The sequence below is a fragment of the Lotus japonicus genome, chromosome 1 (assembly GCF_012489685.1).
Source record: "Lotus japonicus ecotype B-129 chromosome 1, LjGifu_v1.2".
Classification (NCBI taxonomy): domain Eukaryota; kingdom Viridiplantae; phylum Streptophyta; class Magnoliopsida; order Fabales; family Fabaceae; genus Lotus; species Lotus japonicus.
Genome location: NC_080041.1, coordinates 70,727,358 through 70,754,927, shown reverse-complemented (window position 1 = coordinate 70,754,927; position 27,570 = coordinate 70,727,358). Strand labels below are relative to the sequence as shown.

The window sequence follows — 27,570 nt, the reverse complement described above, 5'->3', positions numbered from 1 at the left end:
TTTTGAGCGATCAATCTAGTAGAACAACTCAAAATAAAAAGAAACGTCATTAATTTTTGTCTTCCTGTAATTTAAGTTCCACTTGACTGCGCGCCATGTAGCTGTATTCTAATCTTTTTTTATAAAAAAAGTATTATTCCTTTCATATTATTCATTTCCTTCTTATGTATTCTAAAATGTCAATTTAATAACTTCTTGACAAGTTGCCCAAATTTGATTAGGCACATTAAAATAAGATACATTAATATCAATATTTTAATTTAACATAGCCTGATAGTATAAATAGTTTGATACCAGTGTCTTCGGTTTGCTTTTCAGTCTTCTGCTATTTTAATTAAATTACAATGTAACAAGATGATAAACCTAATTAGATGCCGGTCTAAAACTTATTTAAACCTTTTATCAATCACTTATGTCTTTCAAACAATGAAACTGAACTTAACATTACCCAGTACTTGTGAACTGATAGTGTCCACCCCAGTCCCCAGTAATTGGTGCACTTTGACAGGATCATCTGATAATACAAGTTAAAGTTCTATATAGGAGGATTAACAAATTCAAGTTCTGCAAAATAACTGAATACCTTGTTTTTACAGATAAGCATATATACATACACAGAACAATGCTTACATACACTGAAATTCTACAATGAACATCACAATTGGATTGAATAGCAGGGATGTTCATATCAAACGGCTGCGTTTTGCACCCGCGGAAGCAACTTCCAAATCCCCGATGAAAAAAAGGATTCTGTCCAAAATTCCTCGACATGATCTCTCTTCAGCTAGGGAACCTTCTCCACTCAAGTCCCTTTTTTCTGAACTGGAAGTGTGGCAGCTCTGGCTTGTTGCTTGTTCCCTATTCTTTCTTGAACCCAGATATTGCTGGATCTCACCTAGGTGAACAAGGTAGTAGTCACAGCCTTCTCTAATTATCTTCAAACCCCTATTTTGTGGAGAATTAAATGAATCATTCCCTTAAATAAAGTCCTATAATTTTTGCCAAAGATTAAATTATTTTAGTGTATAACTGCAGATTGAATTCCAGAGTCCAGACACATTTCCTAATTCCAACACAACTTTGAGACTATAATTGTTTTGTTGAATAACTATGTTCATGTTAAAGCTCAACCCGAGAGGAATATATCACGGGTGAAAATTTAACACATTAAGTAAAACTATCATTGGTTAACTAGAGGAGGCAGTGTGAAAATTTTGATGGATACAGTATTCTATTAAGAAATGTTTTTTTTTCCTCTTGGAGGCGACTGCCCCAATATTAGTATAGCTGGGTCCACCTCTGGGTCCGAGGAAGCCAACATCAATGTTGTAGCTGCTGTAATGACTAATAAGCAGTAAAGTGAATCATGTCATCTCAAGGGGAAAATGCACATAGTAATTAAGCAGTGAGAAAGAAAAAGCTTCCCCAACCATCATGACATTCAAGATGAATTATGAGTGGTGCTTGTGTGCATTTGCATTGCCATACTCTCAGTAGAGTAAATTTTTTTTGGTAAACAAGAGAAAAAAGAAAACAAAAACAACTCTCTGTAGGAACACCTTGAAAATACTTGCAAAGGACATCAATCAATCGCATAGGAGCATCATAAACAACTTACACTCCAACGCGGTCACAACGATCTTGCACCTCATATACATCTTTCCATGATTTTGAACCCGTTGGAGCGTAAAAATCAGCGCGGTCCCCTCCCCATCTCTCCAGAAAAAGGTTAGACCATATAGCATTCTCTGAAGCCATGACCTTCCACTTCTTGCAGACTGTACAACAAATTGTCAAATCCATGGCTTATCAATATAAGCTAACAAAACTCAGAAAAGTAAAGTAAAGTAAAAGTGTAAAACTAGTCAAATTGTACTTTTTGGGAGTGATATTAATTCACTATTAACACACCCATTTGCCAATTAACAAATCCCTGATTCTCACCAATGTAAATTACAACCAACTAAGGCTAATAAAAATTGTATTCTCTAGAAATTTTAAAGCACACATTACCCCCAACATGTTTTCCTTATTCTAAAGTTTTGATTTGATTCAATTCTAATCGTATTAAAATGGCGAACCTCAAATGTCTGATAAAACACTAAATCACAGAAAAATTATCAATCAACACCAAGCTGCGATCAATTAGAAATTTAGAATGGTGAATGAATACTAGCAGTATTAAAATCTGGATAAGATAACCAGGGTGGGGTAACTGGATACAGGTTTGGTGCAATATGTGAGGAATGTAGCAGCTTTCTCAGTTTATTCCCAAAAATACCAACAATGCATTCTCTTCCACCAAATTTTTTCTTTTATATCATAAAAATGCATCAATTTAACATTACATGAAAATCAGAGTCAACGAATGACATGATTCGGGAAAGAGTAAGACTAAACAAATTAACCAATCAACAGATTCTAGATCATGATCAATTTTAATCAATTCTCTATCAATCATGTATAGTAAGTACCCAAATGAAGGATCCAATTGAAACAGATAGAGACCAGATCATTCAGACCAGTAATTGAACCGAAACCCAGGCCAATTGAGATCTTAAAATCAACAATTCAATTCAATTGATAGAACATGCTAATAATTAGAATTTCAGAAATCAATTTGAATGGACCAACCAACCTTGTTGAGCAACTGCTAGATGCTGGTAATCCAAGAAACAGAAAATGTTCATACAGATTTCCAAAGGCAAACCCTCCATTTTGAGGAGTTGAATTCACACTTGTGAGAATTCAATTTTCGTCGTTGTTCGTGTGATTGTGTTCGTTCGGTGGTGTGGAGTGGAGTGGAGTGGAGATAGTTACAATGAGAAATCTAGTTGCTTCCAAATCCAATAAGGGATGAGGACTGGACGACACATGTCATAACTACTTTTTTACCCGCTCTGTTCACGGATTGACTTAGTTAGCACTTTCAAGTAAAGATGCATGTGTATGTGTGCTTGCTGATTTGAGTTTCTAATATTTTTCTCACAATTTTTTATAAAAAATTTATACAGCACATAATTACATAGAGGATATAAATAAATAGTATAAGTGAAATTAGTACTTGAGATGTGACAGTCCTTTGCTACCAAATTTTTTCTATGACATATTGGCCCGTTGGGCGAACTCTTATCACCAAAAAACAATGACCTTAGGAAAATTTGGTATTAAGAATTCTATTGATATCTCACGTGGTAATTACACACATATCTATCTATACTAGATACAAAACACAAGCCCTTTAGAAGGACAAAAATCTCACGTGTTCTTCTCTCAGCAACTTACCATGTGTTAGCATATTCCGACTTCCTATCGAGGCTATTAAAGAATGATTTTGTTTCCTACGTTTTTCTTTTTTAGATAAGTCATGATTGTATTGAAAGGAAGTACAAGAGGTATTTGAACTCAATGCATTGAAAGAAACAAGAAAAAACTAAGAGCAACTCCAATGCCTTAGGCTCTTATTTGGGCTTTTATACACTATTCAGCACTATTCTACACTATTCATGTGTCACGTCAGACTTAAGAGCCTGCTAAGAGCCTGAAGCAGATTTTGCTCCAATGCATGGGCTCTTAAATTACTATTACAAGGGTCCCACTGTGTCTCACCATACAACATTAAATAATGATATTTATTTTCACCTAATTTAGATTTAAAATTTAATAGTATATCAATACTTCAACTAGAAATTAATTTAATTATTACTTATACTAATTTAATTTAAAATTAATTTTACTAAAAAATTTAAAAAATAAATTTTAAATTTGAACATGTTAACTTAAAAATTTTAAAAAAAGTACATTGTATTGAATTATAGAAATAAAAGAGAGCCAAACTTGAGAAAGAGCGCCTCATTAAAACCTTACTAGGAAAAGCCCAATTGGGATACAAGCCTAGTGAAGGAAAAAGAGTACAACAATCCCTAAGAGAGACCTTAATACATTACATTAACAAAATAAATACGAAAGGAAATACATGACAATGAAAAATAAACAACAATACATTTGAAACGAAATACACATTAAGGCGTGAAGATTAAGTTTCATTATTATCGATTTCAGGAAGCTCCCAGATATGCTCCACCAAGTCTGCTTGAAGTTGGCGATGGATTGACTTTTCAATTTGATGTGCTCTCCTTTCCAACATATTTCTAAAAGCGGGAATAGGACCGCTTAATACTTCAGCATCTGATATGTCATTATTGACCTGCTCATAAATAAAATTACCTTTGTACGTGTTGCGCTCATCTTCAACAATCATGTTATGCAATATGATGCAAGCATAGATGATTGACTTCATGTCATTCGGATGCCACCAGCGTGATGGACCACGGACAATCGCAAACCGAGATTGAAGCACTCCGAATGCACGTTCCACGTCCTTTCTTGCTGCTTCTTGTCTTTTGGCAAACTTTTGCTTTTTTTCTCCTTGTGGCATTGGGATGGTCTTCACAAATGTACCCCACTCGGGATAGATACCGTCTGCTAGATAGTATCCCATGTGATACATTGTTTCATTCACTCTAAATTTCACCATGGGAGCAGCTCCACGCAAAACCTCATTAAACACGGGAGATTGGTTTAGCACAGTAATGTCATTATTTGAGCCTGCAATGCCAAAAAATGCATGCCAAATCCACAAGTCTTGTGATGCCACTGCTTCAAGCATGATTGTGGGTCTTCCATGATCACCTCGGGTGTATTGACCTTTCCACGCAACTGGACAATTCTTCCATTCCCAATGCATACAATCAATGGAACCTAACATACCTGGAAATCCACGAGACTCCCCCATTGAAGTAGGCGTGTCATGTCTTCCTCGTTCGGACGCCTCAAGTATTGCCCACCAAATACTTCACACACACCTTCTACAAAATTCTTTAAGCACTCAATTGCAGTACTTTCACCAATTCGAACGTATTCGTCAACACTGTCAGCAGGTGATCCATACGCCAACATACGAATAGCGGCGGTGCACTTTTGTAATGGTGATAGACCTTGTCTTCCAACTGCATCAACAGACATTAAAAAGTACGGGTTATAAGACCCAAGGGCCTCTACAATTATGAGGAACACATGCTTTCGCATTCGAAACCTTCGTCGGAAAAGCTCTTCCGTGTATACAGGATTTTCAGAGAAGTAGTCCTTCATCAACCGCTCGTTCCCAGCTTCACGATCTCTCTTTATCACTCTTCTTGTTTTCTTGGGCCTAACGGTGTTGGCATGTTGTTGTTGTTGATAGAACTCCATCTCCTGCTGCATCATATCTTCAACGAACGTGTCATTCATAAAATCCTCCACACATTCGTTGTAAAATGTGTTCCAGTCGGGTAAATTGTTTGGGTCCATTATATGGCACAATGAGAAAATATTGGTGTAATTTGATAGGAGGAATACAAGATGAGAGAACGAAAGAACTGTTGAATGTTGAAATGAATGAAATATGGCATGAATAAATAAGAGAAACAACGGTTATATTCCCAACGGCTATATTCCCCAACGGCTATATTCCCAACGGCTATATTTCCCAACGGCTATATTCCCAACGGCTATATTTCCCAACGCCTATATTCCCAACGGCTATATTTCCCAACGGCTATATTCCCAACGGCTATATTTCCCAACGGCTATATGCCCAACGGCTATATTCCCCAACATTGACGTAGTACTTATTACGAAATTTGAATGATAAAATTACGACATTGACAATATACTAATTAAGAAATTAGAATAACGAAATTACAACATTGATGCAGTACACATGAAGAAACTAGAATAATAAAATTACAACGTTGATGCAATACACATTAAGAAATTGGAAGAATAAAATTACATCACTGATACACATTAAGAAACACAAGAAGATTTAAGACATTCCTAGTTCACTTAAGGCGAAAGCACGTAGTGAGTTATGCGTACGCAACTCCTCATTGTTCATTCCAGATGTGTTCTTGTTAAGGATATCCATATATGCCCTAAAGTTCTCCGCCTTCTTAAATTTGAGTTCTTCCTGTCTCAATTGTAGTTCACTTTGTTTCAGTTGTTGGTCAGCTTGTTGCAAATCTAGTTCTCTGTTCCTTAACTCCCTAAAATTTGCCATCATTTCCATTTTAGCCTTCCCCATGGCTAACACATCAGGGTGAGGAGCAAAAGATAGAGTACTTGACGCAGTATCTGTTTTTTTGGCCTTTCTCTTCTCTGCCTTTTTGCCCATCGGGCGGGTTGTTGGTGGTGTTGCCTCATATTCGTCGCAATCAATTGATGCACTTGGGTCAGTCGATGTTCCGTCGGCGCCAGCTCCTGACTTCTTTTGTCCCCTTGAATTGGTTTTCATTGATTGTCCCTTCCACTTTGGTTCATCTTTCACCATCCGCCATACATTCTCATGTGTGAAATCTTTTTTATGGTCTACCTGAAATAGGGCATGCGCCTCAGCCATGATATCCTTCTCTGAGTGTCCACTTTTCCAAGGAGTGGTAACTTTGTTGTAGCAACCGGTAAAGAATTGAATATCTTTACTCAACTTTCCAAAACGACATTTCAGCATCTTCCATGTCCTCGGAGGAGTGTCAAAGTCACGGTACTCTTCAAATTGGTCGCGGATCCTATCCCAAAACTTTGCTGCCGTTTGATCAGTTCCCACCGTCGGATCCTTAGAAATGTTGAGCCATGATTGAACAAGAAGTAAATCGTCTTTAACCCTCCATCTGGTGCGTTTCTTTCCAGAAGATTGATCTTCATCTTCAAGATCAATATCATCTAGACCCTCGTGTTGTGTATCATCAGGCGTAGCCTCACATTGTGTATCAGAGACTTTTGAACCAGTACTACCAGTAGGAGGGGCTTGGCTTTGAAATTGGTATTGTGGTGGATGCATGGGGTATTGTGGATTTGTGAAATTTTCATCAGGGTGAAGTGGTTGGTTTTGAGATGTATATGGAAACATTTGGTACTGAGAATTATGACATTGCCACCGGTGTGAGGCGGTTGGTTTTGAGGTGGATATGAAGACATTTGGTATTGAGAATTTTGAAAATTGCCACCGGGGTGATGCGGTTGGTTTTGAGGTGGATATGGAGACATTTGGTGTTGAGAATTTTAAAAATTGCCACCGGGGTGATGCGATTGGTTTTGAGGTGGATATGGAGACATTTGGTGTTGAGAAATTTGAAAATTGCCTCGGGTGTGACGCGCTTGGTTGTGAGGAGGAAATGACGGCGTAGGTCGAAACACCTGTGAAGGTTGGTTTCCTTGTTGTAACACCGGCGGAGGTTGAGAACTTTCATTGGTGGGAAGTGTTTGATCGTCCAACAATTCATAGTATTGTTGATAATGATGGTGATCCATTTTGAATTTTGTTTGAATCTTTGGACAAGAGAGAACTTGTGGGAGTAAAAATTGATGTGTAAAATGATGAAGTGCACACTATATGTAATGTATAAAAGCTGAAAATGGGAGAGAAACGGTCTGATAACCGGCCAAACCGGTCAGACAACCTAAAACGGTAAAAAATCCGGCTCCAGCCGGTCAAAACCGGTCTGAAACCGGTCCACAACGGGAGGGTGACCTGCCCAACCGGTCACCCTATATATAAACCCATTTCAGCCCCATTTTTTAACCCTAGCCGTTTCTCCCCCTCGAAACCCTCTTCTTCTTCTTCTCCCCTCTTCTCTTCTTCTCCCCTGCCTCCTCGAAACCCTCTTCTCTTCTTCTTCTTCTCCCCTCTTCTCTTCTTCTCCCCTCTTCTCTTCTCTGTTTCTACCTGCAACCTCACTGCAACCCCACCAAAACCCACCTCACTGCAACCTCACCACCACTGAAACCCAACCCACCTCACCGCCTCAAACACCCACCACCACAGCCAAAATCCACCTCACCGCCCCCAAATCGGTTGACCACCACCCAAATCGGAGCCACCAGATCAGATCAGGGGAAAGGAAGCCCCTTTTCGCACATGCAAGTCTCCAGATCATCTCCCTTTCAAGCAGATCGGACATGCAAGGCTCAAAGATTTTTTTTTCCTATGTAAATATCAGTTGCAGTGTAAAAGTTTGATTTTTTATCATTCAGTTTGATTTTGGTTGTAAAGTTTGGATTTTTTTAAAAAAAAATTGATTTTGGTTATGTTCTTGTGTTAGTTTATTTCAAATCTGTTGTTCTTCCTTCTTCCCTTCTACCGTTTCTTCCCTCTGAAAGTAGTTGATGAGGAGCATGTGAGAGAAAATAATAGTTTTTTAATATAAGAGCTCATTAAGCAGAAGCTCTTGCAGAAGAGCCTCTGCACTGTAGCTAAGAGCTTGAAGGCTCTCTCCAACGCACAGAAAAAATAAGAGCCGGCTCTTAAGCCCTCCAGCTGGGCTAAGAGCCCAGCATTGGAGATGCTCTAATAAGCCAAAAGAAAAAGCAAAGAGAAAAACTGCAGACACAGCTGCACCTAAAACCAAAATAAGAAGGGTGTAACTACAGGAATTCTTATGTTTGCTGGAATTCTTATGTTTGTCCCACTTTTGAAATCCACCTCAAGTCCATTTTCGCAACCTGTGTTTCTCCCGGTTATTGCTTTTTCCTGCTATAAATTAAGATGAAGGCATTCGCATCTACCACACCCATCAACCAACACTCAATTGCCTTCTCAGTTATTTGCTTTTTCCCGGTTATTTGATTTTAATTATAAGGTACGTAGTTGTTATGATATCATTTTAATTACTTTCTTCTATATGTCCATCATTTTTTTGCAGACTCATTCGTGGATGAAACAATTTGGGTGGGCTCTGTTATAATCATAATTGTAATTTAGTGGCAGTTTCATGTTGTCCATTGCTCGTTTATTTAGTACAATTACTTTTCCATCTATATTGTTTATCAATCCAATGACTTAATACTGTTATCTAATGACAGACACATTTTATGTACTACTACTGAATTGTAAGAACTTATGTTAAGATGATTCAACAAGCAATTTGTAGTCTACTCTTCTGCCCATTTTCATTGTGTCATCTCTTACGTTGTTTTAAATTTATTGCCGCCAAATTAAATCACTACCTCCATGTTAATTTAGCTACTACGTTTCATGAATGGAGTTGTTGAGGGAATATTTCCTGCATAAGAATGGCCACCAAATTAAAGAAGGACAATAAATACATGATGTTTGGTTTAATCAGTGAATTTGAGTGTTGACGGGTAATCAAGAAGAACCCCGTTTCCTCCCATTGTCAGAATGGCTTTTCAACGGGAAAACAGTAAAACATTTATTCTGCAATAGGGAGATACCCGTTTTTACGATATCTCAACCCTGACAACACGTCTACTCTTTATTTTCAGCCATGGAAAAGTAGAAAACATGTGCAAAGGCTATGATGGATAAATGGATAGAATTATAGGACTGCTTGAGTATCAGCAAACATTTATTCATGTGTTTGAAGTAGTTTGACTCCAATCTTAAACTCGGTCATTATATCATACATACGTGTATTCTCAAGTACTTATAATCCGCTGTAGACGCACCGGAATGCAGTGAAGCTCTTTGCTTGGATCCAAATTCATCTGTGTAAATGGAGCTGAATATTGGAGATGATCTTCTTTGCTGTAGAGACTCCATTGCCATTGTTTCATTACCTGAGCAGGTGATAAGCCTCATTCCTATTAAAAAACATTATTCTGATTTATATAGATTTTGTAAACAGAACGACATATTTGGAATGTGCAGGAAGTAGCCTTGGTCTCACCCCAATTTGCTGTCGAATTTGATCATGAACTAACCGAGCAGTAGAAGTTGTTTGATCCCCTTGGAAAGGTTCATTTGGTATCATATGATAGAAATGTCGAAAAGCCGTTTTTGTTTAAAGGGTTGGTGAAGATCCGCAAGTATTATTCATTGGAAGGGTTGAATTGGTGCCTTCTCAAATATCAGGGTTTTTCCAACTTTGATTTGTTTATATACAATGAAAATATTGAGGAAGTATGTTACCTTCCTCCACCTCCACCTCCGGTCATAACCCCCCCACCCCATACTGTAAGTGTTGCAATATCAAGCCAGGCCGATTGCACAGCGATCCAAAAGCTACAGGAACCAGACTGGATTTTTTATCCATGTTTTTTCACTTGCAGGCTCTCACCAAATCAAGCATCTTCAACTCAGATGGTATGGTGTAACCAACTTGCTTAATATTTTTAATTGTTAATTAAAGATCTTAATAGGTTGTGTTGCTGCATGCAGAATTTGCCTGCACATGTTTATGAATATCTTCGCGATGGCGAAGTATACAACTGGCTCTTGAGAGGACCAACTGGCAAAGAAGTTCGTTGTAAGATTCTTGGTGTTCCACGACGGACATATGCGAGGTTTGGTAGGGGTTGGAGGGCCTTCTGCACATCACATGGATTGAAGGAAGGGGATATATTGACCTTTTTTTTTACCGGTGAAAAAGTTGCCCTTATTGATGTATTAATACACAATGAGACTCCATAGGATGCCATGTATATTTGACTCTTAAGTTATTGTTTGCATCTATTAGGACTTTAATCATGAATTGTGCTGAAAAATTCATTTATGCCCCATATTTTATGTTAAATATTATCTATTATATGTGTAGAAAATAGTGTGTAAAATAAACTCTAGTCACAAACTAATTGTGCAAAGCAGGGGCTTATTTACGGAGGAAAAACATATATATTATTAAATTAGTTAATGAAATATTAGGTTAATTATTCAATAGTTAAAAAAAATACAAATTCCAAAGGAAAAAATAATAATCTCTTCCAGAACAATCCACCACCACTGAATCCTTCTCACTACCGGAACCTCGGCGACCTTCCTCTTCTCCCATCAACAACAGAAAACCGACAAATCTGATTTTGGCTCCTCACAACCATAGATCTGGATCTGTAAAGATCCAACCTTTATCTCTGATTTCCGTCCAAAAATCGATGGTTTGTTCTTCACCTTCTTATCCATCTTCATCTTCTACTTGTTAGGACCATGAATGATGAAAACCCAGTGGTTGAGGATTGGAAGAAACAGAGATGTGGTATCTGCCATGGTGACTCATAACGGCGGTTGGAGAGAGGGTGAGAGTGGTGGCCGGCGGTTTATAGATTCATTGATTTCTTTCTGGAAGAAGCTATGGCAGGAGGAGGGGGAGCACCAAAGTCAGATGAGCCAGTGATGGTGAGATTGGCTCGATGTTGAAAAGAGGACGATGACGAAGGCCTTGAATGAGATTCCGGCTAATTAACACTGAGAATTGAAAGGAAGCTTCTGGTGTTAGGTGGAGAGAGAGGAGATGAAGGAGGAGAGAAGAGGAACAAATTAAGATTAAGGATAAATGTTTTTTTTTAATTAATTAAAGATAAATTTTTAATTAAGAAAATATCTACTTTGATTTTTTTGAAACCTGTTATAGTGGGTTATTTACATCTTGTGTATATTGTGCACTGTACAAATGTATATTTTTCATTCACAGTGAGAGGTTTTCTATTCTACCCATACAAGGTGACTCACCTCTTCCCAGTTCTAGTGAGATTGTATTTACTATTTAACCTTTCTTTTCCACCTCTTCCATCTCACCCTTTCTCCATCTCTCTATGTTATTAGGCCCACTCTGCTTATATAAGTTCCAACTTGCAAATATTTGACATTTCAATAACATGTATTTTTCTTAATTAGAATCGTTGTGGTCGTGGAACATATATTTTTGTAGCTTACTAAATTAATTCCAAATATAAAAGCAAAATGACTTTAATTTCCTCCTGTTCTTCGTTGTGTGTAACTAAGCCAGTTTGGGAGACATCTTTAGTTAACCAAAGCAAACTGTCAACAAAAACGGGGCAGAAATATGACCAATTCTTTCTTAAACACATATACATGTATGGATGAAAATTTGAACCTGCAACCAGCTTTTCTTTTGACCAAGCAATTCATCCCAGCCAACCCCCATCCTAATTTGATGCAAATGGTAATTTTCTAAAACAAACAATATTTGGGGTAACAGGGTTATCATACAGAAACTTTTTTCAACTAACACTTGCAGAAAGCAAAGGCAATGTGGATTGAATCAAATTGCTCAGTTTGCCTCTCAACCTGCTAATAGTATTCTTCAATGTTTTACATGTCTTCTCGACATGGAACTCGTTGCCTTGTAGCATGTGGAGCTGCTTTTCCAGATACCTATTAAGACTGGCCCCGGCAATGTTAATGAGGCTCAGTGACTCATTAGTGTGCATAAATTTCGTGACAAGAAATCCAGCAAGAACATGTTGATCAGCCTTCACAAGTTCCGATATAAAATACGGGAAAAGGATCCTTCTGAAAAGAAGCAATTCATTTTCTTGATCTTCACTATTGGCAAATCCTCTACCTGGCACCAAAGCTTGTTGACATTGATTGGACAAGTTTCCAACCAAATAGCAGAGATAAGAGAAAGTAGTACCATAGGAAGAATCAGTCATGATAGAAGTGAGAATCCCAGAAGTTAAAATTAGAACTAATAACTCAAAGTCCTTGCTCCTTGCTTCAGGGATGCCTTGTCTTATGTTATCCTCAACCGCACTCAAGCACTCCAATTGTAATGTTTTGTACGGCAGCAATAGTGTCATCTTCAAAGCCAGAAAGCAATCCATGCCAAGAGCTATATGGCTTAAGCTCCTGGCATCATCTTCATCAAGTAACACACTATTAGGTTTTAATGATGATTGATCAATCAGACTCAGCACATCACTAAACCTCGATATGCTTATGAATTTTCTAAGAACCTCTGCCCAACACACATGTAAAGGGTGAACAGAAACAGAATCCTCGTTCTTTTCTTTTTCAGAATTGTCTACTTCCTCAAGACTTTCCCATCCTTCATCCCAATCATCATTGGTCCAGTCATTTCCTACGTCAGATGCTTCAGCAGTGGTTTCTCCATCTTTCCCTGGGTTGAAAAGTCCATCCCACTCTTCCAAAATAGCAAGGAGAGCATCAAAGTGGAGATCTTTCTGAGCTTCCCCACACAACCTCAAAAAGCAAGAAACAGCTGTGCCCACATTCAATAGATCATCAGGGGTAATCTCTATGCTGGGAGAGATTGATGCCACAAGCTGAGATGATTTAAGAGCAACCAAAGTATTTGTAAACCTATTAGAAGAATCTGTGCGGTCTGGCAAATGCTTGTCAACATCAGTCTCACTCTTTCTACTAGCATAAAGCAATTCATCCCATTCTTCCCATGGCTGCATATTGGCTAGTATTTCTGGAGAGAAACCCTTAATATTCTTTCCTGAGATAAATTGCATTAGCTCAAGCACATAAACTCTAATGGAGCTTGGTAACAGTAAATTGTCAGAGAACTGGACCATTTTTTCCCAAATTACATGCCTAACACACTGCATAACTTTTAAGTCACCTTCCAGCTTGCTTAAAGATGACAATATAGGATACAGCTTCTGGCTCTCATGCGATCCATTGACCAATTCCTGCAGAGCAGCTTCAAGAATATCTAAATACAAATGAGGAAGATCCGGGGAACCTGTGCCCCAATTAGAAGCTGAACCAGTTTCCGAAGATGCAAAAGAAAAAACCTCTGAAATGGCACCAAACCCACACCCGGAAAAAATCATAGCTTGGCAAAAATTATAAATTTCTACTGTCGAATCACCACTTAAGCCACAATTGACATAAGCATATATGCTCCCCCATCCCTGACTAGGGGAGATGATATCCTCCATCACCAATTTCATCAAAACCTTCAGACAAGTCATTAAACATTGTGGATTGAAGCTATTAGTTTCACCTGGACTTTCCTCCAATGAAATTTCCTTCATATCATCTGTCAATCTTATCCAAAAGTTTAAAAGAATAATAAGGCACTCTTGCCAGGTTGAATTGTCAGGTAGGGATCCATATGAACTGCAGAGAGGCATGATTACAGTGAAGTACTGCTTCGTGATTCCCAAAGCATCAGACTGGTTCAAGAATCTAATATACATTCGGCACATGTCATAGCTCTGCTCAAGCTTACTTATAAATCCTTGAAGGAATTCGGGAGTTCTACTAGAATCAGTCGTAGCTTTAGTCTCCAAAGAACTCAGCAAACTTAGGATGTAATACTTGTAGACATCCTGCCATGACATGAAACCCTCAGGCAATGAATCACCATACATATTGACTAGAGCCTGTACCATGTTTGATAAAGCTGACAAGCTGCTTTCCTCAATACATGCATAAACTTCATCACTAAAGCTCTCAAAGTTCAAACCACGTAACCCAGCTATATTTTTGAAGTTGAGTTTATTGATAAAGGATACATTTTTGCATTCTTGCTCAATGACTTTGTAATATTGAGCAAACCTTAGATTGGCATTGGCATGATCAGGCTGTACTACTGGTGATAAATCTTCGGTAGTTTCCAGCTGCAAGTAGCACTCTGACAACAGGCCATACACATAAGCAAGGCGAAGTTTATTGCAACCATCAATTGCAGGATATACAATTGTTGAGATGGTTTCAATGGTTTTGGCACCATTACTAATAATTTCTCCTTTATAACCTGCAACTTCAGCTGTAATATCATCATTTGTCCAAACATCAGAAACAAGGACAGCAGTTAGGTAACGCAATAGCACCTGCAGAAAAACAAAAGAAATAATGAGGCCTATGAAAGCATTTTGTTGAAAGAACTTGTGGACCTAAAGGCTCAAGCAGTTAAATGTAGGAACAACATGAGTAACTCAAGACCCCCTTCATGGGTAAGCCCATTGAGCATGAAAGATGGACAAAATACATGCTTATAACTACTACATACTAAAATTAAATGCTACTTGACAGAGGAAATTTAACTAAGAGACTAGAATGGACAACTATAAAACTTCAAAAAAACGTTTGTCAATGAGTCAAGGAACTAAAAGATAAATGTTTCATCATAATGAATACAGTATTCATCAAGATTTATTTTTCTACACATACAAATTCATACCTCAGTACAGTTAAGGTCATAAGTATCAGCCAGTTTTAAAATGTCCTTAAAAATGTGCTTTTTTTCTAACTTTACTGACTCAATGAGAGAGACAACAACATTCTCAATATAGATGGAATCCCCAGACAAAAAACGCTCAGCTTCAACCCCAGGAATTATTTTCTGTAGTGCTCTAGAATGCTCAGTGAGACGCTTTTGCTCTTCCAACTTCAGTTTCCATTCTCTCCAAAATGAGGACTGTACCTTGCCAAGTTTATCTATATCATCTGGAAAATAAAAAAGTCGCGGTTGGTTACGGAAGCCAAATAAGAATGAAATGAAAGTGGAAGAAAGAAGACCACAATCAATAAAAGCATGATCAACAAACAACATTTAAAATGGAAACAACGAACAGAAACAAAGCAATATGCAATCCCTACTAAATAAAAATACAAGAAAATAACAGAAAAGCCAATTACCAGAATTGGGTGACGTATGCTTTTCCTTAAACCTCCTCTTCAATAGCTCCTTCCGCTGAGCAGGGTCAGTCCCTATTCCAGAGTTGTGCAGTAAGCTGTATGCCATCCCAACATTCATAGTGCTGCAAATTTCTTGGTAGTCTTTTCTTATTTTGAGCTGTTCTTCTATAACCTCTACCCCATTAAAGGCATCCACAAGATTCAAAAGATAAGAGCACCCCATTATATCTTCTTCTTCACTGACTGGCGGTTCCATAATGGATTTTGCTAGGGATGCAATCAGATCATCTCTGGGGGAAAATCCATTTCTAGCCAACCAGGACAAAATGGTTAACACAGCCTGTGTTCTGATGTTTAAATATTGCTTCCCCGTACTAAGTTTCTTATTATGTTCTCCTTTCCTACTCAATTCAATTAACCAAGGAAGTTGAAAAGCAGCAAAAGATAGAGCTTTCCCATTTTCTGTCAAGCCCAATGCCCAATCAGCACCATCCCCAACAGCCAAGGTTTTAGCAACAATGGAAAGCATGTCTCTGATTTTCTCAAGATGAAAATCCTGATTGTCAGTGGTAATATTGTCAAACTCTTGAAAGCAACCATTTCCATCTAGTGTGTTTTGAAAACGTTGCTTTGGAAGTGAGTTTACACAAGAACCTTGCACTGAAAATTTTGAAGAATTTGTCCCTGTCGCCATCATTAGTGTTTCACACTGGCCTTGCATATCTACGTCTTTCCATGCAACTAGAAGATCACCAATGGATTCATCATCACAGTGGCTCAAAGAAAACCCTAAGAGTTGTTTACGGGAGTCCACATCCATATTTTCAACGGCAGAACCTCTTGCAATAGCAGCACATAAATCCCATATGGATCCATGTCCTTTTTTGGCCAAAACAAGACAGAGATCAAATGCCAACTGTATATCACCAGAAACTGCAGCTTCTCTAGCAATAGCTTCCTCAACAGCTGACACATCATCAGCAGACCTCAAGCCAAGAAGTTTGGCAACTTCAATAAGTTCATCAACATGAAAATATGCTCCTGGTTGATTTGTGATTGCCATCTTTACAATTTCCATAGGATCTTTTATTTCCCTGAATTGCACAGGAAGAATATTCACCCCAAGGTTTGGAAGCTTAACTGTAAGTGCATCAATAATATCTGCCTCTGCCTTCACATTTCCAGTACTTGGGTAGAGATTAAGACATTCTCTAGCCTTCCAGATCTGGAGCAAATCGCAGAACATAATTAATCAAATCATGCAATTGAGGTTAGGTTAGTATAGAAGAAAGCTGCTTAAAGACACACCCGAACTTCAATATAACGAGAATATGGCCTTGTGTGGTGATTTAGATGACAGTTGACAGGCATAACACAACATACAGACACACGCATATACATACATATATATATATATGTTTGTCTCTATGGTTTCAGTTACGACTTTAAAGTAGGAAATACAGTGTCAAATCTCAAAGTAAGTTGAAGATGTTGTACAATTGTCATAAGCTGAATTCAAGTTTGTCATGAGATGAGGGATATGTTTTTCACGAGAAAGGATAACGTGATGAGGGATATGTTTTCTTTAACATGATGGGGGATAAATTTGTCACAAGAAAGGATAACAAAGATTTTAAACATCACATGTTACAGACAATCTTACTTCAGAACAAGAAAGACTTGATGCGGAGAAAAAGTACTCCCTAGCTGCTTGAATGACAAGGTTTTCTGCCTTCTCTGATGCCAAAGCAACAGAACTTGTACCCTTCAAGTAATTCCGTGCAAGAGCAAACTTCCCAGCTTTAAGTAGTCCTCTGCAAAATTCAATTAAAGTATACTCCAGGTCCAGAAAAGGAAATGCCTTTTCTCTCAAGTACTGAATATCACGCCACATGCTGGCCCATTCACTATCTGACCGGCCTGGCTGGCGGCGAATAAATTTAGAAAGAATAAGACGAATAATCTGTTTTGCACCTTTTTCATCTGATTGAGCCCCTAAGAAAAAGTTCAATGGCTTTGGGACCTGCATAGATACATAAGATAACATAGTAAATACAACCTACCTAAAAAGAACAATAACATGATTCTTAGAATCATGTTGCTAACTAGTGTAAGGGGAAAACACTGCTAAAATAATTGTCAATCCAAACTATGGTGACATACACATTGAAGAATGATAATTTTTATTTCACCATATAATTAATCGACCGAGAGATCACCTTCATTAATAACTCAAAACTTACAACTTTGACAGCCATAGAGAAGAAACTACCAACCTGGTACAACTCTAAAAGCCTCCCTGCTTCAATATGACCTTCAGCAATTCTAAGTCTTCTCTCAAGGTTCTCAACTTCAGCAATTGTACCATCTGTGCAATAACACATAATAATGAACTCAAACAGATTGACACGAAACAAGAATTAATCAATAATATCTGCATGAATTCACTCAACAACACATGCAAAAACACACAATATGCAGTGAGTCTAGTTGGTATATTTCGGGATTCAAATTATATGCACACTCCAGCTCAACAAGTGTATCTCAATCATGTATACAGTAAAAGGACAACAAACAATACTGAGTAGCTGGATTGCAAGCAAAATACTTGTCACACCGGATGAGAAAAACAAGAAAAGACATGGTCAGCACATGAGTAAACACTCTGGATGATAGAAGTGTTGGGGAAAACAATTCAAATTTCCAAACATTAATTTAAGGGGAGAGATAGCAAGGCATGATGAATTGACGGGGGGGGGAGTTTGGCGACTCTTGAAACGTTGTTGATGATGGTGACGAAGGATGCGACTCTTGGAGATGCAAGAAGCAATTAATGGGTGCTTATCCAAGAAGTCATTCGCCACCTCGATATAAAGAGGACATGCCGAGAGAGAAGGCACCACCCCTCAAGCCGAAGGAGAGGTCTGTGAAGGGCGGGCATAACCCAAACTAAAGAGATGTGAAGGGTCTTGTCTGAATGAGTGATATCATTTCTTGTAACCCCTGAGTGGAGGACTCAGGTTTGTAAGGCTACTATTGGGATGGGGTTTCAAGTTTGTCCCGAAACTTGTAATATAATCCTTATTTGAAATGGTGAACATATTTGTTGAGGCATTTATGTGGTCGTAGGAAAGAGTATTGAACCACGTAAAGTTGTCTTATTTCTCTTGTTTCCTCAGTGGTGTTTGTGTTGTATTCCTAGCCTTGATCCTCGTGTGGTGGTCACCGTGTTGGACACATGTATGTTTGTTTGTTGAGATATGAGGTATGTTCTGTTATGATAAATAAAATTAGTCATCATGTATGAGATATGTTTTGTTCTGATAAGATAAGATAAGATTATCATGTTCTAGATAGGATTAGTTTTGTAGATAATGTTCTGATTTTATTGTTGAGATAGACTAGGAAACTTACCTATATATAGTACTTTTAAGTCATACACCCTCCGGTCACTATTATAAGCAAAAGTTAGCTTTTAAGATTCATTGAATAAATGATGTATGTGACCATTAATAATGACTAGATACATCATTTATTCAATGAATCTAAAAGTTGATTTTTGCTTATAATTGTGACCGGAGGGTGTATGTAATACACATCCATCGTCTGGTGCCTGAAATGACACCACTGGTTACTTCAGACACCATCAATCAACCTATTTGTAAGAAGCAGCTATCACGCTTCATTTTTCCCCCTGAAGCTTGCTATGTGTGGTCCACACACCACCATTGAAGCCTCCCCGTGTTTTGGACAACTTGTGTTTCATGGGTGTCATGATTTTGTGGTATTCTGACCCTTGTGCAGTTTACAATTTTTGTGGTGGTTTTCTGAGTGGTTTTACTGTTCTATGTATGTGGTTAGGGTTTCTTTTTTTAGGTTCGTAATTCTGGTTTGAATTATGGTGTTCTCATAGCAAAAACTCCCGAAGTTAACCTCAAAACTGACTCCTCAAAGGACTTGATTTCCTTTGCTTTTTTTGGGTTCACTGATAATCACTAGAGAAAAGTTTAACAGAAAGAATTACATGGATTGCTACAATGTTGTCTAGTTTGTTTTTGGGTAAAGGTCTTATTCATACCCTCATCAAAAAATTCTGACATTGGCGGGGAAAAGAGAGATGAATCGCAGCAGGCTGATTATCAACTTCTATCATTATTATGGGAATCTACTGATCTCAAGTTGATGGTGCACTTTCATCCGGACAAAGCATGTTACGATGTTTGGAGAAAGGCCCAGAGTATTTATGCTAATGATATTCAAAGACTATGAGACTGAAATTTTCAAAAGGTTGGCATGGATAGCTATAGGCTCATCAGAATATGTTTGGGAATATTTCATTTTTATTTGTAATCCTTGGGCCTAAGAAAAGAATAATAGAATCTAAGAATTTCAAAAGCTTTCAAGAAGGTTTGACATTAAAACCTAGATTCCAATTCCTTATGGATCAAATCACACGTAACTAATTTTAAGCTGCAAAGATATTATAAAAGAGTACTCCCTCCGTTCCTTTTTAAGTGTCGTTTTAGCATAAAGCTCTTCAACCAAGATAGTAGATTATTAGAGTTGTTTTTCCCATTCTACCCTCTCACATCCCAATCATAAAGTCATAAAGCTCTCCAACCGAGATAGTGGATTGTTAGTTTTTTTTCCACTCTCTCATATCATTAAACCATCTACCACTCTCAACCAATCATAAAGTCATAAATGTCTTCATAGTTATTAAGAAAGAAGAATTGTATGGGAAATGTGAAGTGGAGTTATTGAAAAAGTAAGGGTATAATTGACAAAATGGAACCTAAAACATCAAAACGACAGTTAAATAGAAACAAAAAATTTGTTCTAGAACGACACTTAAGAGGAACGGAGGGAGTAAGAAGGAAAGGAGTTGCTCTGCAATACAATATTCCCAAACAAATGAAGTCACTGTATGATAAATCGGAAAGTAAAAATGTACCCACATGCATATGGTGAAGTTTGCTCCACTGAAGAAACTCCAGTGAAGAACTAAGTATCAGTTTGAGGGAGCACCAGCTGAACCCCCCCCCCCCCCCCCGCGCTCTCTCTCTCTCTCTCAAACCAAAATAAATGAACAAATAAAAGAGCTTTGTTCATTCCAGATATTCCTCTAAGATTCTGATGCCCTCAATGTTTTTCTTAAAAAAATTCTGTCTACACACATTTTGCCACTTTAATGTGTCTCGTCCAATAACTATAGTGAAAACCCTGGAAATGCTAACAAAGAAATTATTAACATTACATCATTAACATATTAGAATAAACAAGAAGCCAAACTCACCATGTAGTTGAGGAAGTTTAGATAGTATGGCTGACATGATACTCCACCTATCAGTAATTGTGGACAAATATATGCATTGCAAAGCACAATCAACAGCTTCAACATCAGTTTTGAAAAAGGCATTACTTTGAAAGTTTCTGCACCCTTCCTCAATGACCACCAAGCATATGTTCAACTTATTATCTGAAGCAGTTTCCTTCAACCATCTGACTAGAAATGATTCCTCTGTATTTTGATTTGTAGAATCAGAAGAAGTGGCTTCTCCAATTACGGATGCCCTGTGAAATTTTTCACACATAAATGGAATAGCTCTATTCCGTAACCTTTCAGTTACATTTTCCTCTTTGACTCCTTTTAGCATAAATTTAAATTTATCATAGTCTGGCAGTTCTACCCACATGACAAGACTCATATTGAAGCTCATTTCACTATCATTGTCATCAGAGTAAATAATCTGATGTAAATATAAGACATCCTGATGAAACTGTTGCAGCTCAGATAGGCCTTTGCGAAGAGCAAACTCAAGTAGGCTGAGACAGTTATCAAGCTGACCACTAAAATCATCCATAGCTCTAGCTCTATTTGCATACCAATTTGAGAGCTCATCAATTGATGGCCAAAAATATCCAAGAAAATGCTTCACAAGGGGCTCAGTTTTGACATGGATTTGACTGTCATGATTTTCAACTGATGTTTTGATGAAGTGAACCATCTTCTTGCATTCAACCCAATCATCTTGCCTCACAGCAACACCAGAAGGAGGAGACCTCCCAGGAAGAAGCTGCCCGTATGTTTGGACAGGAACTGTTTCTGGGATGGAAGCTAAAATTTCCAACATAAAGGGAGACAAAGAATATGGATGGCGCTTGAAGAGCAAGTTCAAAGCACCAATTTTTCCACTTTCAGCAAGTGTTCTGGCAGCTTCATTAATAGGCATAACACGGAATTTGCTATATTCCTGCACAGAAAACCTGCAGAAAACTGTGTCAATGAATTTGTGTCAGTAGAAACCATCAGAATGATTGAACAATTACGAATCTTCAAAATCCTATCAGTTGTAGTTATTAAAAAGCCACATATCATTTGCATCATTGCCAATAAAAGAAAGGCAAAGACACCTGAAAGTTTCAATTGTTACAATCCGAACCTTGAAGTTCACCTTAAAGTACTTATTAAGATTTAAGAATAAACAAGGATATGTCAATATTTCATTGAGTTTAAGGAGTGAGGGTTGCGAGTGTTTGTAATAAATAATAAAAAATGGGTAAATAGATGGTGAGTTCTACCAAACCAGATTAGGAATCCTCTTTATCAAAGCAAAACACACACAAAAACCATCAATCATGCGAAGTTGCCACGCACCTAACCATATTTGTTAGGAAACCCTTTTCTAAAAACCAATGTGTTTTACATCCGATGTGGAAGCCAAGCACTCAATCTCTTATCCCAAATCTTGTCCTATAAAAACCTCCTTAAAGATAAAAGACTAATCATCCAAACAATATACACCATATGGTAGCATGGATTGCATTTACTACCAGACTTTAGCCTCTGCACTTCTACCAAAATCATTGAGGATAATAATAAAAAATTGTATAAAACCAGCACCATACATTACACAAATCAAGGTAAATTCCTAATCCTACAAATCATTGTCATTCTTCTCTTCTACGTAATGATGTTTCTTTTTTAAAAAATTGTAAAATAAATATATAAAAATATAATTTGAAGTACTATAGCAAAAGCACGAATATAATACACACAATTTATTTTTTCAAAATTGATATCTATAACTTTCAGGATACCTGCCCATGTTTACTCCAAGATATGTTTCCAGCCTGTCTCTAAATTGCAAGATTTGAAGTCGGGCCAAGCGGGCATCCCATATTTGACTAGAATTATTATCATCTACTTCTGAGAATCTATGCTGGACGGTGATACGTAGACCATAAGCCAACAAAGCCTTCACAGCATCTTCTGTTTGTCCAATTCTATCAACACATTCAGAAAGTACAAAATTTCTATCCTTAATATTTGACAAAAACATTTTTATTTCATTTACTCCATGGCTAGAATTCAACCATTGTGACTTCAGAACCTCATCCTTATCCAATCCATGTCTATCAGCAAAATCCAGAGCGGCCTGATATCTTTTCTTGCTGATCAATATACCATACATTTCAGGGACAGATTTCTCAGAAAATGAAACAAGGAACCAGAGCAAACTAGAAAGGTGAAATTCTTTCAGCCTATCTTCAACAATCCACTCTGTCTGGTGCAACTCATCTGATAATCCATAGTCAGAAAGACTAGATCTTTCTTTGGATGATAAACTTGCTAAAAGAAAAAGGTAGCCATTATATTTCTGTGCTCTTTCCAGAACAGGTAGAAAATATGCAGGATCCTCTTCGTGAATTTTGGAGCCATTAAGAATGTCTATCAACACAACCACACCATTCCTATCTACAACAGCAAGGATATGGTCACACCACCAAGTAAAATCCATAAAACCCACTAAAGATTTGTTCCCTCCATTTGCTAAATTATCAGCTATTGAAGAATCATCTTTCTCTCTCCAGAAAAACTTGGAGAGTGTAAATCGTTCTTTGTCCAACTTAAAAATATGCAAGCATCCTGCCAAGTCTAGAGTAACAACAAATGTAGCTTGTGGTGAGATTACCACCTTTGGATATGATAGCTGACCTATGTAACCTTTTGATTTTAAATATAATCCTTCAAACTGCAAAGAGAATAACTGCTCCAATTCTGTGCTTGAGTTTTTATGCCAAAGAGAAAGATGGCAGGATCCTAAAGATATATGCAAAACAAATTAGTGAAGAACTTTAACAAAAAATATTTAGCAGATAAGCATATAGACAAGACAAACACAACATATAAAATAATCATAAAAAGAGTTTTTGAAACTACAAGCAAAGCATGGAGGTCAGCAATCAGCTTGTAAGAAATTCAGCCAGACTCTTACCAGTCTTGGATAAAGCTTCCTGATGGCACTAGAACATTTATTGTGTTTTCTAAAATAATTATTATGATGTCCTCTTTGTTGCTTTGTTTCTTTTTCTTTCTTTACCTCGTTAAAATTGATTAACTACAACCAAACAGGTGAAACGCCAGTTTATGGGATTAACAGAAGCAATAGAGATAGTTATCAACAATTCCTAATCGTTTACTACATGCAAAGGGCAGTGTCTTTTAGTACTAACCAAGTAATAAGAAGTAAAAGAGAGCTTAACCACTTCATATATTTGTCTATTTCACAATGTACAGCTTACATTCAGAACCAAGAAAGAATATACTTGTGTAACAGAAAATAATTGAGAAAATAACCAAAGGCGCACATACCAGAGTTCTGGTGAACAGCCGCAACAAGGTTATGTTCATGGCTGCAGTCAAAGCAGAAAACATTGTTGCAGAGATGAGTCCTTTGGTTGGAAATGCACTTGGGAAAGGTCGAGCCACTCTGTCCATAACTGATCTCAATTTGTTGAACCCAACCATCTGAAGTAATGAGAGTGAACCTACACCTCCAAAAATACCAACATTTCAACCCGACATTCCATAACATTTCATCTGTGCAGTGCACCCCGGAATCAAGGAATGCAGAGAAAGAAAAGATACTTACAAACCATTATCAGAAAACAGACCAACGATCGGCGACGAGATTTTCAAATCCCTCTTGGTAACTTCTGCCACTACCTCACCATTGAATTTCATAAAATACAGTGTATCAGAGTCATCAGCAACTCCAAGTATCTCATCATCTTCAGACCAAGCTCCCACACTAAACGTGCCAAAGCTAGAACCTAACAATCCAATTACACATCACAATCAAAATCGTATCCATTTTTCACTCTCTATCCAGAATCTAAACGATCCAATTCCACATCATAACAAGATTTTCATAAACCTTACCAGTGAAAATGGCGCATGGTTGCTGATAATCATCTTCTTTACTCAAAATCGTTACTCGATTCCCGGCGGCGACTGCAACGTGCTTGGCGGAAGGGGAAACAAACAGCGACACCAATCTACGAAGCCTCTTCGTTTGATTGTACTCGGTCCATTTCTCCTTGAGTTGACTCACACCTTCACAGCAAGAACACGAGATGGTTGAGTTGAATTGAGTTGGATCCAGAAAAAGCGTTAATCAGGATCAACGAAACACGTACCTCGAACTGAGAGCAGAGAGAGCAAGGTTCCCTTAGCGCCATCGTTTACCTGAAATCCGAAAACGAACATCGAAATTGAGCGAAAATGGAATGGGAATGAGAAGAGAAGAGAGGAAAAACGGTTTCTGACCTGGTGGTTGCGGTGGTGGTGGTGTGGAGGAGGGTCACCGTGACTGGAAGCGTGACGCCGCGTCTCGTAAAGCGGAACCGCCATGTGGGAACCGTTACTGTGTGTTCTTCGAAACCCGATGCCTCAAAAACTGCACCGCATTCGAGTGCTTGCTAGCTATAGCTACCTTTTTTTTTTTTTTGGTCAACTAGCTATAGCTACCTGGAGCAAACGGAGACAGAGCTTCGGGTTCAGTTTGTTCTCATTCTCGATGATCGTGGAATTTTTTTTTTTTCTGGTCGAATTGTTCAGTGAAAATTATCAATGGTGAGGGTTGGGTTGGGCCTTGAGATTTAGCATCCTAGTTCTTGGGCCAACATTTTCTAGCCCATCACAGTTGCTGAACTTTGGATTTTTTGTTAGTGTGGGCTTGGGTGAACGAGAAAATTTTACCAGATATCTACTTAGTCGTTTTTTCATAAAACATGAAGGAGAAAAATTACGAAATTGATCTACGAACATCATAAATGACTCGGGAAAATTTGTTAATTGTTGATACGATATGTTGTCTTCTTGTAAGATCAAGTTTTAATCTAGTAGTACAACTATATGTTTTGATGATTACATGTTAATTATTATGTATGAACAATTATGGTACTCTAACGTTGTTTTCTGAGTGTTCTAATGACAGGCCAAAACTCTGGTCCTATTTCACATAATTCAGAAGCACAATGCTCAAGAGTAACCTCTGTAACGCTTTCGCATGTACTATGTTCAATCTGAACAGTAGATCAAGCTTCAGAAGATCTGAAGAATATAAAGCTCTGATATAGATTCAGCTCACTAGAAGCTCTGAAGGATCAGAAGCTCTGAAGAATCAGACGCTCTGAAGGATCAGAAGCTCTGAAGGATCAGAAGCTCTGAAAGTCCAGAAGCTGAGTAGTGAAGATTCTGAAGTCCAAGAGTAAGCTGGCTCTAAAGACCAAGTACTTCTCCTTTGAGTCTAGAAGCAGAAGGTACAAAGGTCAGAGGATCCAAGGTTCCCTCTGACTCTGATCATCAAGCTTCACAAGTTCCAAGATGAAGCATCACTCTGATCAGAAGTCAACAAGGATAAAGGTCATGTCGCTATCCAAAGTACAAAAGCAATTGTATCATTCCTGACGACCTTACCTAACTGATTCAGCCACAGCAGAACCTGGAAATCCCAGATCTGCCCTCCAACGGTAGCATCTCGATGCAACGTTCAAACCCTAATCATTGGAGTATATAAAGAGGCTGAAGATTGATAGATGCCGCCTAAGAAACTTGTTCACGCGCAAGAAAATATTCAAATATTCTCTTAGCAATCTTTCTTCAAATAGAACTAAGTGTGTTTACTATTAGCTTTCTAAGAAGCATTTATTTGTAAACCAAAAACCTTCAAACAGTTGTTTGATTTTCCTTTGGGAGATCAAGGTTGATCGGATCCTAGAGAAGACTAAGAGAGTGAATCTTAGTGATAGCTAAGTCAGTGTATTGTTAGTCACTTTGCAGGTAGCAAGTGCAATTGTAACAAACTCTGATTAGTGGATTGCCTTCATTCTAAGAACGAAGAAATCACCTTAACGGGTGGACTGGATTAGCTTGAGGGATTTATCAAGTGAATCAGGATAAAATCATTTGTGTGCTTTCCTTATCTCTTATCTCAGCACTTTTATCTTTGGTGGTTGAAGAGATTTATTTAAATCTCAAGTGGGTTGAGTTTTTAGTTTTAAAACGCTATTCAAACCCCCCTTTCTATCGTTTTTCATACCTTCAGTCTTCTTACTTGCCATTTTTGTCCCGAGAGCTTAGTTTTGATATCTTTTTTTTAAGTCTGTCTCGTAAGAGATTTAGTCATCTTTAATGGTTCTAGTATTCTAGTATTACATTACATTCGCAGATCTACAAACACTTGTCAAACTTCTGCATTGACAATTGCGGTTGAGAGATGACTATTATGTCATCATGATCAACTAAGACTTTGTCGCAATCCTTATTGCCAAAGATTCATTATCTTGGCTGCAAGGTTTAGCACCCTCTCTTGAATTACAAATACTTTCAAATGTTTCTTTCGAGAGTTAGATGAATTTCCTTCTCCGAAAAATCCTCCGGCAATTGGTTACATGATGGTGGACTCCTCCCCTTACAGAGTCTTCTTCCTCACCATGAATTAGAGAAACTCTTCTTTACTCTGTGTTTACACCAAATTTTGGTAAAACACAAACAGAGAATCCAAAGATCAATCTGGGACTGGATTCGAGTCCTCTTGGGTTCTTTGGTGAAAATGAATTCGATTTAATAACAAAAAACTAAGAAATTTGATAACAAGTCGGAAACACAACAAATAAATTCAGCTGAAGTAAATGAAAAGACACATAAACTTTCTGAATGATGATAATAAAATCTAAAATACAAAGTGTTGCACGAATCCCTACTTTTTTGCTCTGACTTGGCTTGTAATCATTGTGATCGATTGTAAGCGCTCGAGAGTTTTCAAGTAAAGATCGTGAACCCTGATTCTATTCACAAATTCACTATTTAT

General features: G+C 37.8%; 3 protein-coding genes and 1 pseudogene across 4 annotated transcripts; all 4 read right to left on the bottom strand.

Annotated features, from left to right (window-relative positions):
- Positions 1 to 515: 515 nt before the first annotated feature.
- On the bottom strand, positions 516 to 2,955 carry LOC130745167 (uncharacterized). The gene is made up of 3 exons (XM_057597313.1): positions 2,639 to 2,955; positions 1,619 to 1,778; positions 516 to 945 (listed from the first exon to the last, which is right to left on the bottom strand). The coding sequence occupies exons 1-3, from the start codon at positions 2,715 to 2,717 to the stop codon at positions 684 to 686; spliced, it is 501 nt and encodes a 166-aa protein (XP_057453296.1). The 5' UTR covers positions 2,718 to 2,955; the 3' UTR covers positions 516 to 683.
- A 900-nt stretch (positions 2,956 to 3,855) lies between these two features.
- On the bottom strand, positions 3,856 to 5,541 carry LOC130732000 (uncharacterized; annotated as a pseudogene).
- A 325-nt stretch (positions 5,542 to 5,866) lies between these two features.
- On the bottom strand, positions 5,867 to 6,946 carry LOC130744544 (glutathione S-transferase T3-like). Its single transcript, XM_057596721.1, has one exon. It carries the CDS (start codon positions 6,944 to 6,946, stop codon positions 5,867 to 5,869), a length of 1,080 nt encoding a protein of 359 aa, XP_057452704.1.
- Positions 6,947 to 11,824: 4,878 nt separating this feature from the next.
- Positions 11,825 to 25,257, bottom strand: LOC130745148 (MAG2-interacting protein 2). 2 transcript variants are annotated; one of them, XM_057597290.1, is made up of 12 exons: positions 25,026 to 25,257; positions 24,896 to 24,944; positions 24,639 to 24,812; positions 24,349 to 24,529; positions 24,069 to 24,250; positions 22,514 to 23,516; positions 20,709 to 21,679; positions 17,689 to 17,780; positions 17,076 to 17,435; positions 15,413 to 16,637; positions 14,955 to 15,220; positions 11,825 to 14,604 (listed from the first exon to the last, which is right to left on the bottom strand). In XM_057597290.1, exons 1-12 carry the CDS (start codon positions 25,107 to 25,109, stop codon positions 12,013 to 12,015), a joined length of 7,179 nt encoding a protein of 2,392 aa, XP_057453273.1. In that variant the 5' UTR covers positions 25,110 to 25,257; the 3' UTR covers positions 11,825 to 12,012. The 2 variants fall into 2 exon arrangements, with proteins under 2 accessions (XP_057453273.1, XP_057453278.1); XM_057597295.1 differs by having other exon boundaries at positions 24,069 to 24,244.
- Between the last annotated feature and the right edge of the window lie 2,313 nt (positions 25,258 to 27,570).